Genomic DNA, 15,024 nt, shown 5'->3' with positions numbered 1-15,024 from the left:
GAGTGAGTGCGGTCCAGATCATGATGCTTAGACAACAATATAAGGGCCTTCAGGGCAGAGAGGAAGATTACATTTAGTCCTTCCAAGTTCTAGGATTAGAACTATTAACAAGATAAAAAGTGGGAAATGAAAGGCCCAAGAATTCAGAAGCTCAGAAATACTATCACGCTCCAAGGGGAGCTTAAGCAGGCCCCCTGCATACCTCAAACTCCAGGCTTTACTCTCTGTTGGAAGCAAGTAAAGAATCCCTCTTCTCATTATATCAGAGCCCGCTCCTAATATAAAACTAGGTAAAAAGGGCATGAGATAGCCCTCAAGGATGGGAAATGAGTAATGAAGTGAACCACTTATTTGGTTTCTGTAAATAGCCTGCACTATAAGCCTTACACTATAAGCCTTAATAGCCCACACTGTAAGCCTTAGTAGCTCGCACCATAAGCTGTAGCAGCCTGCCTCAAACCATACTCTGCTACCCCTACCTAAGGAATTGAGCAAAGGCTGACCTCCAAGGTCATAGGAGGCTGGTACCACTGCTACTCCCACCCAAGGACCTGCGCAAATGCTGACCACCAAGGTCATAAACTAATTGGCTTAGAAACTATGGGGTGGCACAAACTGACTGGCTAACACCTTGCAGGCTCCTGATATTAAAAAATGATTGGTCTAATGCACAGGCTTTGTTAGAAACCCTATAAAAACTGTCCTGTTCCTGCATTCGGGGCTCTGCAGTCCTCTACCCCTGTGCGGTGTACGACTGTGGGCCCCAGCGTGCTTGGAATAAAATCCTCTTGCAGTTTGCATCAAGACCGCTTCTTGTGAGTGATTTGGGGTGTTGCCATAACTGGGCAGTGCGTGGGGTCCCCCTCCCGGGATTCCTTCACTTCCTATGGATGCCAAATGCCCACCTGCCTCATGCTCCTGTCACCAAGCTTTTCTGCCACAATAGATTGCACCCTCCTTCAAGTGTAAGCCAAAATAAAGCCTCATCCCTTGAGTTACTTCTTATTAGGTATTTGGTTACAGCAATGTCAAAAGTAACTAACAAAGTGAGCCAATATGGGCTGTAGAGATGGCCTAGTGGCTAGGCATTTGCCTGTGAAGCCCAAGGACCCAGGTTTGATTCCCCAGAACCCACATAAGCAAGATGCATATGGTGGCACATGCATCTGGAGTTTGTTTGCAGTGGCTAGAGGCCCTGATGTGCCCATTCTCTCTCTTTCTAATAATTAAAAATATAATATATTTAAAAAGTCAAAAATAAGCAAATACATTGAAAGAGTTAGACACCTAAATGCTTCTACAATATCACCCTGACTGAAGGCTAATAAAAAAAATTGAAATCTTTAGGCTGAGAAAATGCCCTATATATATGATGTCATGTGGAAGAAATTTCTAATTTGGTGGTTCCAAGAAACAGATACCAGCCCAATGTAAAGGCCTATGAGTCATCAGCATTGTCCGGAAGTAGAAGGGTCAGGCTAGAGGCTGAAGGAGCTCTCTGTCACTATCTGATCAAGAATACTCAGAAGGGATTCAGTGGTGTGGTGAGGTTTGCCTGGAGGGACTAAGATCTCTCCTGAGTAGAAACTCTACCCCGTGGCACAGAAGTACGTAGCCTGAAGCCTGGTTTTCTCCACCCCCCAACCTCTCTCTTTATCTCTCTCTCTCTTTGTCTGTCTTATGTTGCTTTTAGTCAAAGGTTGCATTAACATTCACTGTCCTCAGTATCAAGCTTCTACGTGAATATAGATTTGGGGTTCCCACCCATGACTGAACATTCTGTCATCTGTGTCATAGAACCATGAAAAGAGAGTCTGATAATTAAGAAAAGACATGACTTCTAATATTTGCTTACAAGACTGACTTTTGGTCCACTCTCCCTTGACAGCCCACTTTGGTGTTTATTTTTTAATTTATCCAGCCAAGCATACAAGTAATTCTATCTAGAGCCTTTTATGCAGCAGCTATATCTTGCTGAATAAACATGATATGAAAACATTCTTAGTGATACAGTCTTAAGACAGCCTTCCCTTTTCTTCTAAATATCATGCTTTGCAAATGCCATCTTAGAGGAGCAAACTCTCTCCCATGTGGAATGTTTACTGCCTCTTTTAAGCAGTGTGCTCACTGAGAATAGAAATGCCTCTGCCTGGATGCCATGACAGTGGACAGGTTTCCATGTTCCAAAGACTCTCTTCTCAAACACAGATAGAAACCCAGGGACTTGAGGATGCATACACAGAACATCTCCGAGTTGACCTTCTCCGGTGAAACAGTAAGGACTCTGTAGGGCTTGCATATTTCTCTTTTGTATGCCACACTCTTTAAAGTATATCCAACCACCTTAGTCCTTCTGTTCTTTTCACACAGTCACAAAGATGTTCAAATCTTCTTATACTGCAAATATGACCAGTGTTTTCTAAAAATTATACCCTGACATAATTCCTATTGCTCTTTGGCTTAAGACCAAACTCCAGAGCTCAAGTCATAGAGACATGTGAGATCACGTGACTCTAGGGTCTCATTCCCCACCTCCTTGGTTTCTGTGTCCCAGTCTTTCCTTTAATCTTTTTCTTTTTCCTGCAGTGCAGGGGATAGAACCCAAGGTCTCAGGCAAGTGTTCTGCCACTTAGCCACACTCAAGCCCTTTCCTTCATTCTTGATTCACCTCAGGTCTCTGTTGATATGGAAAACTCTCTCTCATTCTACCACACTAAGCTCTATGCATCCTTCAGATCTTAGTCTAGTGACACCTCCTCAGGGTAGCCATCCTGATTTTCCTGTGCATACCTGATAAAGCTGCAGTAGGCCTTGTTCTAACAATACTCCTTTCCATCATACAGTTCAGTTAATTGGCTCCAATAATGGCAGGTACCACTTCACCAGGTGGAACCTAACACATTACAGAAGTGTTCTTTTATACATTTGTTTATATTTGCTGAATGAGTGAGAGAGTAAATGAGGGACTTCTCTTGCAAGGAGAGTATTTGCTGCAACATTTTCAGAACAGTGACATTCCATGTACCAACAACAGGATCCAGGCAGACTATGCTCATGCACATCTTGGAAGCCACACATTTTTTTAGCCTCCTTTTTGCTTTTCCTGTTCACTGCCTTTCCAGACACATGTGAAGACAAAGGTCTTGGCCATCTCAGCCATCTTTCTTCACAGCTCAATCTGCTTGTGAAGAAACAATGACTCAGAAAACTAATGTGGCAGCCTTTCTAATGATGACAATGATTTCACTGCCTGTGATTTTTCTATTAGATTTATAAAATTGAGTCCCAGTGAAGGAAAGGCCTAAGGACACAAGAAAATATGGATACAGAAACACAAATCACAGCAGTGAGGGCCAGTGTATGGTAGAGACAAACACCAGTAAAAGCCAGTCGTTTGGAAGAATCAAAAGGGAAAACAGAAGCTTCTTTGAATGGGAGCATGGTGAAGTGGAGAGAACTCAGAGTATACAAAACAGATCAGCTCAGCAGCGTCTCTGGAAAGATCTGGACAGAGAAACCCTTGGAGGAAACAAAGGCACCATCTCCTAGGTACCTACCTGGTGCATTCCATGCAGCATCATCTGTCTTAACAGCAAACATGAAGGGAATAATTCTTTCTTCTATTTTAAAGTTGAAAAAAAAAAAAAAACAGACACATAGAGGACAAATAGCATTATCACAAATGGAACTTTAGTTTTTATGGGATCCCAAGGCCAGAGGTGTTTCCAAATAAATGCTTCATTTCCACAGTCCTCCCTCAGTATTTTCACTTTCAAAGCTTTCTATTATTATAACAAATATCTGCCACAACTGACTTATAAAGAGCAAAAGGTGGTTTGGATTCATAGTCTTAGCAGTTTCAATCTATGAGCTAGTAGTCCTATTGTTTTGGGGTCTGCAGAGGCATAGCCCATCATAGTGTCAACTCCTGGAAAATTAGGGAGCAACATGGAGGAATTGAAAGGAGCTGGTGTTCCATTATCCCCTTCAAAGCCACACTCAAGTTATCGGAAACCTGTCTAAAGGTCCTATCTTTTACTGGTTCTACTATTTTCCAATCGTGCCTAGGTAGGGGAACAATCTTTTAACACATAGGCCTTTGGGGGGCATTTAAAATATAAACCATAGCAATTAGGATTTCATGTATCCCCAGTGGGCTCTCATGCACAGAACTAATCAGTTTCTGGAGGGGCGTGAGTGTTAGAAGAGGACCTGAATCTAGGACTGCTGGGCTGGATTCTTTCTATCACCACCCTGTATTAAAGTGCATAGGTCAAGAATCAATTTCTGGGGCTGGAGAGATGGCTTAGTGGTTAAGTGCTTGTCTGTGAAGCCTAAGGACCCCAGTTCGAGGCTCAATTACCCAGAACCCATGTTAGCCAGATGCACAAGGGGGCGCAAGTGTCTGGAGTTCGTTTGCTGGAAGCCCTGGCGTGCCCATTCTCTCTCTCTCTCTCTCTCTCTCTCTCTCTGTATCTGCCTCTTTCTCTCTCTGTCCCTCTCAAATAAATGAATAAATAAATAATTAAAAAAATCAATTTCTGAGGTCTTTGCTAACACAAAGAGGATTAATATTGCCAGATATATTTTTGTCCTTATTGGCATTGGGTAACGCACTGCATGCTTGTTATGAATGAAATGTGTTTACCAATGCAACTGTTTTAATATTATTGATTTGCAAGGAAAGAGATATAGAGAAGGGAGGTGGAAAGAAAGAGAAAGTGGGGTGGGGAGTAGAATGGGTACACCAGGGCCTCTAGCCATTGCAAATGAACTCAAGATGCATGTACCATCCTGTACATCTGGCTTTGTGTGGGTACTGGGAAATTTAACCTGGGTCATAAGGCTTTTCAAGTAAGTGCCTTAACCAATGAGCCATCTCTCTAGTCCACAACTGTTTCATCTATGCCCGATTTTTATCCTTTTTATAGATAACACAATTAATGTCCAAGAAACTGAGTTTCTATTGGGTAGATATTTTAGTCAATACAAATACAAAGTCTTGAAGTAAATTCACCGTTACCTCGGAGCAAACACATTCTTAACAGAGTTTCACAGAGTTTCTAGGACAATGACAATAACCTTGATAATTCCCAGGGAAGCCACTTTCCTGCCAGACACCTCTGAACACCTTGACCACAAACAACTGTCCTTCAGTTTCAGGACTTTAGTCTGTCATTTCAGAGAACCCAGCTGAGCAATCTTTTCCTCCTAGAACTCTTCCCTTGAGTTTTTAGTACATCTCTCTACTTTGATTAATGTTTGGTTCCCACCTCTGATTCACATGATTCATCTTGGAAACCTTAAACAACTAGGTAGGTGTTTTACAACATCATTTTTTATCTTCATAACAAAATGTTGGTATGTTATTGGTATAGAAGGAAATACATCAGTTGACTATCTGAAAGTCTCACAAGTTATCATCAGTATATAGACTAGAATTCAGGGTTGTATGATTTTAGAGCCCAGGTTTTCTACTTTCTTACTAAGATTATATAGCTATTCATTTGTATTTATAAAACACACAAATGCCTGTTACAAAGTAACTATGTTATAAGAACTGTACTAGGTGTGGAGACCTGGGGATTCAGACTGAGCAGCACAGTCTTTGCTATAGACTGTAGAAAAACCAGCAATAAATTTGCTAATTGATTTATAACATGTACAGCAAGATAAGTGCTATGAGGCAAAACAAAATAAAAGCAGGACAAAATAACAAGGAGACTGTGGAGAGAGAGAGAGAGAGAGAGAGAGAGAGACAGAGAGAGAGAGAGAGAGAGGGAGGGAGAGAGAGAGAGCAGCAAGAGAGATTGAAGGATTGAAGCTCATTGACTCCATATAGGAGGCAAGGAAAGGATTCTCTGATGAAGAAACATCAGAGTGAGTGATAGATGTGATAAAACATGATTGAATTCTGGTTATTTTTAGGATGCTAAGCCCAGAGTGATTTGCTATAGAATTGGAAGATGGATATGAGATAAAGAAGGAAATTGGAGATGGCTCTAAGGGTTGTTTTGGCTGGAATAACTAGGAGTTCTCTTATGTCTTAAGTTAGATAAGAATGCTAGACAAACAGGTTTGTTTGTTTTTTTTCAGAGGAGAAATTGCTTCTGTTGTGAGAGCAGCATTACACATCCATGTAGAATTGTTTGGCAAGCAGCTGGGAACCATCTGGGGAGTGTGAGAAGGGCTGGGCAGTATGGAAAAGGGCAACAGAAAGGTAAGCCCTGAGGGCTAAACAAGAGAAGGTAGAAGTGTCAGTGCTGTCAGAGGAGTCTGGCAAAAGCTGGGTAACACTCAAAAAAGCTATCTTGAGGGATGAGAAGAGAAAAGAAGGGGCAACAGTGAGTGCTACAAAGCAGTTTTTTGTTGATGTTTGGAAAAGTGAACAGGAGTTGGCACAGTGGCTGAAGGAAAACACAGGCTCATGAGATGAGGTGGATGAGATAATTTCCAGCACACACATAGACTGAAAAAAAAAAAAAAAGACCTTGTATACAGGAAAACTTAGCACTAGTAGCACTAGAGAGTGGGAATGCATGCAGGTATGACAGGCTTGGAGAAGAAGAGAGAGGATTAGATCATCCCACAATGGAGGATCAGACTTAGGTGAGAGCATCTACAAAAGTTTAAAAATACATTTAGAATATAAAGCAATATCAATGCGAGATCTTGCCTTACTTATTATTAATAAAACCTCTGTGATAGAGGTATTATTATTTCCATGTTATGGAGAATATAACACAAAGTCTTTAATGTAGGTGTGTATTTATGAAGATGAGAAAGATTGATGAGAAAATGAGTAGTCATGGAAAGCTGTGGGTGGAGTTGCATTTGATGTAGGCTCTGAAGTGTAGGTTGGTTCTAAATCTGTGGGAGAGATCGAGAAGAGAAAAGAAGAGAAGAAACATGAAAAATAAGAATTTTGTAAATATGAGACAGACAAAAATGCAGTAATGGATTCATTCTATGTAAGCATCCTGGAACCAGACTACATAGGTTATCATCCTAACTTTTGTTCCTAACAGGAATGGGTCTCAGACAAGTTACTCAGCTATAAAACAATAACAGCATTTACCTCATAGGATTGTTGTGAGACAGATATTTACATCTATGTAAACATACTGTGCACCATATATTTCACTTATTTTTTTACATATTTTTATTTATTTACTTGAGCGACAGGGGGAGCGAGAGAGAATATGCAAACAAACTCCAAATGCATGAACCACTTTGTGCATCTGGCTTTATGTAGGCACTAGGCAATCAAACCTGTGCCACCAGGATTTCCAAGTAAGTGCCTTCAACCACTGAGCCAGCCCTATTTCACATGACATAATAGTTAGAAAAAAGCATATTCATGTGTGTATAAGAGACTCCCAGCAAGTCTGCCTTTGGATATCAATAGTAGACACTGTTTCCAGGTGTTTCCTCCTGGAAAGGAACCTTTACTGACATAACATGGAGAATATGTTCTGTTACTCTCCCATTCAGTCCTTCACTGATCAAGGATGTCTTGAGTATTTACTCAGGAGGGAAAGATGGAGTATGAATGGGGCAGAATTCCTGTACTAGGTAGATCCTGGCCATCCTCAGACAGACTCATAAGTGAATCAGTTCCATGTACTCAGAAGGTCCTCACATCAATCAGAAAGTTGCTGTGCAGAGCAATGAGAAGGTCTGGACTTCTGATGTGGCACTCAGATTTGGGTGGCTCTGATACTTTGATAAGCTGTGACTCAGCTAATTCCTCATGCCTAACATGGAAATACTGCGATGTAGTATAAGTGGCTGTTGCGAGGAGGGAGAGACTCCAGACATAGCCTTGGGCACCTAGCTGGGGCACCAGGCTTCCTGGTGGCTGGATGTTCTTGTTGCTTCCTCATTGTGGTTGTGGTTTGTGTGACTCACTAAACCTCCATCTTTGGTGTTCTTGAAAGAGTCTTCATAGAAAGACTTAATTTAGATCAGTTTTTAAGGATGAGTGGGCGTTTGCACATGGAAATGTGACAAAAACAATTCAGGGAAAAGCAGGACCACATACAGAGACTTTTCCTTTGTCCCCTTAGGAGCAGAAATACCCATGATTGCTTACATAAGCAGAAAGCCCTCCAGTATCTGTTGCCAAGTTTGGGCCTACAAAAAGTGTCAGCAAGTTCCTTTTGCTTCACTGGCTCTACCACTCCTATGAGGTTTCCTTATCATCTTATATGCACCCTGCTTTGAACAGCTTCTTTTGGAGTTTTGTTTCCCAATCCTGAAGCCATTATTCTGGGTGGACCTTCTACCAAGAGGATGGAAGTTAAGTGATCCACTAATGAGGTCCACAGAGGAACATAGTCCACCTGTCTCAAAACCTTGGTCAAGCATCAGTATTATTTGGTTGTGCCCATTTCTGTTTCTATCCTCTTATTTCAAGTTACAGAAGAACATTGTGATAAAATCTATCTTCAAGTGTGTCTACAGAATATTTTTCAACCTATGATGATCAAGATAACCTTTTTATGCAAATATTGGTGCTCTGTGAAATGTTCCACATACAATTTTACATTTTATCCATGCTATATGCACTTGGTATCTGCCATCCTCTCACTCAATGAGAATTCACCCAGTGGCTACTATGCACCATACTATCATGGTGCTGGAGGTACAGAAAGGAGAAGATTAATGTAGCAGGGAGACAGACATTAACAAAATACCCTGACTGTTTATTCACAATGATTGAAGTGAAGAACTCAGGGATAGCATCCTAGCTGGAGCTGAGCTGAAGGCTAGAGTAATGACACTATATGGCCAAGGGAGAGCACAGCTCCATATAAGTCTTTGGTTGCAGGGGAGTGTGGAGGAATGAGCAATGGCTTTCATGGCAGGAGGCCAGGCTAGATGGAAATGGTTAAGAGCAGGCAGGGAGGGATATCAGGCAAGTGACAGAACAGAGACTTTAAATGAGCATGTATTTGTGTTTGGAGGAGTAGCAGGGAAGGGTAGTAAAATGATCATACTTAAAAAAAATCATTCACACAAATGTACGGAAAACCAAATCTTCATCTAACAGATAACCAAACAGGCTTGAGATTCAGGACTGATGGAAGGGGAGGCAAAAGAACTAGAATTTGTGAAGCCCATATTAGTTGTTTAACTCTCCTTATGAATGTGTCACCATATATAATATGCTTAGACAAGTCCTTAGACTAGTACATTCAGTGATCACTGTTATTACTGTTGTTAACATTCATGTATGGCTTTCTGGATGTATTTCTTTGCAAATTTGAAATTGAGGCTCAGAGAGGTTAAATAACCAAGTAGTATCATTCTGCAGGCATGTGGCAGACGTTGGAGCACAAGCCCCTGATTGTCCTGTACCAAATAGACAGTGTCAAAGCAAAGCCAGGAAGACAACCCAAGTCTTCACAATACAATGCTCTGTATTGTGTATCTGGGTCCACTGAGAAACCCAGGAATTAGTGTTGCTTTTAAATTGTTCTAGAATTACTCCTAAGGAGACTTTAGGGTCATTTGTATTTATTTGCCTTTCATAGGGTTATTCACAAATTATTCATTCTTTGCTTTTTCAATTAAACCAAATGTGAGGCTCATAGCTGTAACTTTTCCAGAATAGAATCATGTGCAGAATTACATGGTTGCTAAAAAAGAAACATACATAAAGCCAAACTGGGTGGTATCCCCTTTAATCCCAGCATGGGGCATGTTGAGGGATTGCTCTGAGTTCAAGGCCAGGTTACACTACAGAATGAGTGAGAGCCATAACAGAAAGGAGAGATAAAGAGAGAGAGATAAAAAAGATAAACTTGGAGTCATTCTGGCATGTTCTTCTCAAACTTTAAATGAAGTAACTACTTTGGGGTGACACAATGATGTGTTTGAGAAAGCCACAGATTGTGCTGTAAAGCAGATAGCTCCTATCATGAGCTGAGCATCATGAAGAGCATTCTTTAGTGGTCACATTTCATTCTCAACCTCCACAGGAGGGAGGTGGTCTTTCCATTTCCATGTTACAGAAGAAATTGGGCTCAGAGTAATTAAGTGTTTCAGCCCAGCTTGCCTTGAGACTGTGACTCACATCTTTCCACTATGCCCCAGGGCCTCATCCTTGATGATATCTTGATAGATACTTATTGATTGTCTTAATCATTAGATTTCCAACACACTTAAATACATGCTCCTCTCTCTCCACTCCTGAAGTTGCTGATAGTGAGTGAAGCAGAGCTGTTTATTCGGAGATAAAGCACTAATGAAATTTAATATTAAGTTTTATTTTAAAAACTTTGAAAAACATTTTTGTTGTGTTTTTGTCCACATGATCAGAATATTTAGTTTGACTATAATTTGCAAAACAGCAACAGGAGACACCAAGAGTTTGGGTTTCAGAGTAAGCTGAGAGGAGAAGAGTAGAAGACCAATCAGAAACAGGAAAGCTATCTAGGCAGCTTCTCATGTGACTTTAAGTCTTTTGCATTTGGAAAGTTCTGGAGATTTTGCTCCTGTTATTCCCCTCACCACCACATATACAGGAGGTTATTAGGTTTTTCCCCATCAGAAAGAAAAAGTTCTTCAATAGATCATTTTTAGCTACCAATACTTAAAAAAATGTCATCAAAACAGTAAAATCTATGAAATATCATGATATCAATGAAAGTGTCATTCTCAGTCTCAACTCAAAGGTCTTCACAAACACCTACTCCCTGTTCCTGTGGGTAATGACTGAGAAGTCACTTCATTCAGTGAAGTATGCTCCTCTCACTTCATCCACACAGGCCTCAATCCCAGGCTCCAACTCTGAGGATGAACATGCGTGGGTCTGCGGACAGTCTGGTTGCTCACTTTAATCTGGAGCACAGTGGTTGGACCCCAGTTAGAGTTGGTATCTCTCCATTTACTGCCCTCTTCAACAGAGTGCCATTGTAGGACAATCCCTATAGCTAAATGCCCAGGTAGTTGCTTGTCATGAAATTATGATTTTTTTTTCTAAGAACATGTCAGATCTAAAGAAGCAAATCAATCACCTCTCGAAGATGCTCCAGCATCTTCTTACTTGAGAAATATTGAAGCCTACAGTGCTTAGTCAAGGAGGAATGGCCAGAATGTTTACAAGGCACACACACGTGCACATGAAGAGCACACACCCACATGTGCAAGTGGTATCAGCCTAGAAGCAGAGTGGGTTCTGACAGAAACGGGACTAGGGACTGTGTCCAAGGCTCAGCCTATTCTCCCTTCAGAGCATTCATTTATGAGCCACATAAAGCAAATTCCCAGCAAGTACTAAAGATCAGCTTATTCTTACTGCTCTGCAACCTGAGTACAGACTCTAAGTATACCAGTCCAACAGACAACACTCCACAGTCATAGGCTAAGCTAATTCTATTTTGCTAATTGCTTTCTTGGGCATGCACCAAGTTATTAAACAGACAGTGACAAACAGACTGAATAAATGTGTGTGGCAACATTGACTAGATTTTTTTTTCTTAGCAGTAGTTACATTGACTTGTTTGCATGTTAAATGAAACAAGGGAAAATTGCAAAACATTTCTGAATTATTTTCAAATCAGCTTTCAGCTTTGAGATCACCTTTGCAATGTTACCCTGCTCTTAGAAAAACATTCCCCTTTTCTTGAAGCAGACAGGCTGATTTTTGGAGCAGATTTGGGTCTGTCGGATACAAGGTTTTGCCAGGAATGACAGTTAGCTAGTAGCTCCAGAAAGCAGCATCAGCAGAACCTGTGGGAAGTCACACACCAGCCCACTTTGTCCCACCCACCCAGACACTCTCCCTGTCTGGTCTGTACCTTCTGTGTGGCAGCTGGAAGAGAGAATGGTGTTCGGAGGTCTGAAGATGTAAGGCAGGTAACGAGAGAAGCATTTCATCTTCCAAATAAAAAAATAAAATTCTAAATGAAAAACCAGTCTCCTGAATCCATAAGGATTCTCTCGGCCTTCAAAGCTGGCTACATCACCAATATGTTTATGTAGGTTCTCTCCCAGATCTGCAAAGCTGGGAAGCCCAAGGAATAACTGGAGCCGGGTCCCATTTTGCCATCAGCGTCAGCAAGCACTGCCTTACATTTCTGCATGCAGCTCAAACTCAGAAGCCCCCAAGCAAGCCGGGATAGAGCCTCTTCATTGGCTGGAGCTCCTCAGAGCAGGATTGCTGAGTAAGCCAGTCCTGCCTGTAAACACACGCTGAAAAGCTCTGTCTGAAATCTCTACCTTTTCCCGTGTGTGCTCAGTTTCTTTTAGCAACAGAAATCCAGCAGGGTACAGGAGTCATGAGGATAAGTGACCATCTCTATTTAGCTGAAAATCAGATGAAACAAAGACAGCACAGTGTTCCACCCTGGAGGGAGATGGCTGTTAAAAGGAGCCACCCGTGATAGCCATGGATCTCAGGAATATTAAAGTACAGTGCAATGAAATGGGTCTCTGTCCTTGCTTAATCTAGATTTAGTTCTTTTTTTTTTAAATACTAAAGCCCAAACAATAGGGTCATTTATCATTTAGGTAAAGCCAAAAGCTGGGTGAGCAGTCAGTTACAAGGGCTACCACAGACAGATTCTGTACACAGTGATTGCTTTTCTTTCTCTTTCTCCTGCCAGCCCTAGCACTGAAGCAGTAACTTAGTTCTGAGTTTTCCTCTATACAAACAAAGCCATGATACAAGGGATACAATGATACAAGTCCAAGGGAACACACCCTTCACCAGCTCATGGCTCTTGATCACATAAAAACAGAGAAAGTCAGTTGACTCCAGGGATTACATAATTTTAACAAAATTCTCAGAGAGATGAAGGAAGGGATGAAGAAAGAGGAGAGGGAGACAGAGAAAGAGGATTTTTAAAGGGCATGACCCATCACCAAATACAAGCAGTTTAGGATGGGGATTGGCTTGCTTTGGGCCTGTGAAATGAAATGACATTGGGAAGCTTGTCACTGGAAAGCAAGCAAGCACAGGGCTTCTGCTTGGGATTCATAAGTTCTGTCAAAAGCATTATTGTGTATGACTAAGAGAAAGGCCAGTGACCTCTGTGCTGCATTCAAAGAGACACAAGGGAATGATATAGCCAATAAAATAAAACAAATATTCTCCTGAGTAGGGTTTTAAAAAATAAGATTTAAAAGAAAAATGTCTCTTCTTCACAATCTCAGAATAGTTTTAAAGACTCACGGGCTCTCCATTTTACAAAAACTTTGAAGTTACTATAGAATGAATGTGATTGTGCTGGAGAGAAAACTCACCAAGCAATTAAAGTGTACAGCCAAAAATGATAATGCAAATGGATCTGCCTTATCTCTCATTCCTGGGCTATCCTAACCTGAAAAGCCAGGTTACTTAGTCCTAAGATCATCTTAAGACCTTTTCAGACTGAGGGCCTAGCAAAGTAAACCATCTCCAGGAAGGTGCTGTTTAACAATGCTTAGGTGATCCGGTTTGTTCCCTCAATGCAGAATGGAGGGGTATGTCCAGGAAACTTCCTAGGAGACACTTCACATCTAACTTCTGACCAGCAGTGGGCAGAATGTGGGTTTTGAGGACACTTGACACACATTTGAATCCCAGCACATTCACTTAATCTTGGGGAGATATGAGCCAAACTTTAACACCTGTGAGTGTCAGTTTCTCCATCAACAAAATGGGAACCATAGTCAGGCTTGCCTCAAGTATTCTTGAAAGAAGAGAGACAGTAACTTTGAAACATATAACACATTATAGGCAATTAATAAACTATATCATTATTGTTGTGGTTGACCTGAGTTTCTGTGGCTATCAATCCAAGAGTTGCTGAGTGTTGAGTGCGGTTAAAAGGGTGGAACTGAGGTTAGATAGGGAGGAATTGATCTTGCCTTTGATGTGGACTGACTCCTTGTGTGATCATGGCAACTATCTTTTTAAATGTTTATTTATTATTTTTAATTTTTGGCATATGTATGTAGTCTGTGTGATGTGGGATGTGTTATGCATGCATGTGTGTGCGATGATGCATGTGTGCACATGTGGGGACCACAGAGAGCTTTGGGCGTCCCCTATTGCTCCTCTGTGTTTCCTTGAGCTGGAGTCTTTCACTGAATCTGAAGCTGCTGTTTTGGGTCAGACTAGCTGGTCAGTGAGTCCTGGTGATAATATTGTCTCTGCTCCCATAGAACTGGAGTCACAGGAGTACATGCCACACCTGCCTTTTTATGTGGGTGTTGAGGATTGAAACCAGGCCCTCATGCTTATGCAGCAAGCATTTTACCTGCTGAGCCATCTCCTCAGCACCAACTTTCTTAACATTGTGAAACCTCATGGAATGTCAATAAGGATAGTGGTCGAATCCCATACAGGACTGTGAGAGTGATTAAGATGGGTCCTACAAAGGATTTAGCACCTTGTAAGTGCTTCATAAATTTTATTATCATTACCTATAATTATAATATCTGCTCTTAATCAGAGTATATTAATCTAGTTACTTATCTTCCTCTACATTAAAATTGGAAACTGCTTGAAGGAGCGTTCAATATCTAACTCACCTGTGTGGTTAGTGCTTAGCTCAGAGACTGGCACAAAGGACAGACTCAACAAACATTGGTTGAGTAGTGGTGAATGAAGGGATAAACTGAAATGTATAGGTGAAAGTCTGCATAAGGTCTTTTTCATGCGTGTGTGTGCATGTTATGGAGGTCCTTCACAGCATGAATGAAGTAATTTGAGCATATCAGCAAGCTGGAATAGAGCATTCAATCCCAAGAGTTCTGGAACTCATGAGTAATCTTCCCCGCCTTAGGTAAACAGTGACCAACATGAAGGAAATGCCTTTCAGTCAGTAGTAAGCATGCACTGAGCAAGTACTTCCTGAATGAGCGGATGCTCAGGGATGGTCTTGTCATCCCCAGCTAGCAAAGTAAATGCACAACAAAACATATGAAAGATCATCTCCTCCATTAGAAAGAGCAATGGGGCTTGCATCGAAATCCCAGATGGTTCACTACTAACCAACCAGTACCCTTTGACCTCATTGAGGACATCTT

General features: G+C 41.3%; 1 protein-coding gene across 1 annotated transcript in view; it reads right to left on the bottom strand.

The window, feature by feature from the left end:
- Window positions 1-12,051, bottom strand: part of Ppp2r2b (protein phosphatase 2 regulatory subunit Bbeta) — a 480,227-nt gene extending 468,176 nt beyond the window's left edge. Inside the window, exon 1 of the mRNA XM_004664733.3 lies at window positions 11,808-12,051. Coding sequence (XP_004664790.1) covers window positions 11,808-11,886 — 79 coding nt within the window. The 5' untranslated portion in view covers window positions 11,887-12,051. The remainder of the gene's footprint in view (window positions 1-11,807) is intronic.
- Between the last annotated feature and the right edge of the window lie 2,973 nt (window positions 12,052-15,024).

The sequence above is a fragment of the Jaculus jaculus genome, chromosome 13 (assembly GCF_020740685.1).
Source record: "Jaculus jaculus isolate mJacJac1 chromosome 13, mJacJac1.mat.Y.cur, whole genome shotgun sequence".
Taxonomy (NCBI): Eukaryota; Metazoa; Chordata; class Mammalia; order Rodentia; family Dipodidae; genus Jaculus; species Jaculus jaculus.
Note: the sequence above shows the minus strand (reverse complement) of the source record. Positions and strands in the feature narration are given on the sequence as shown.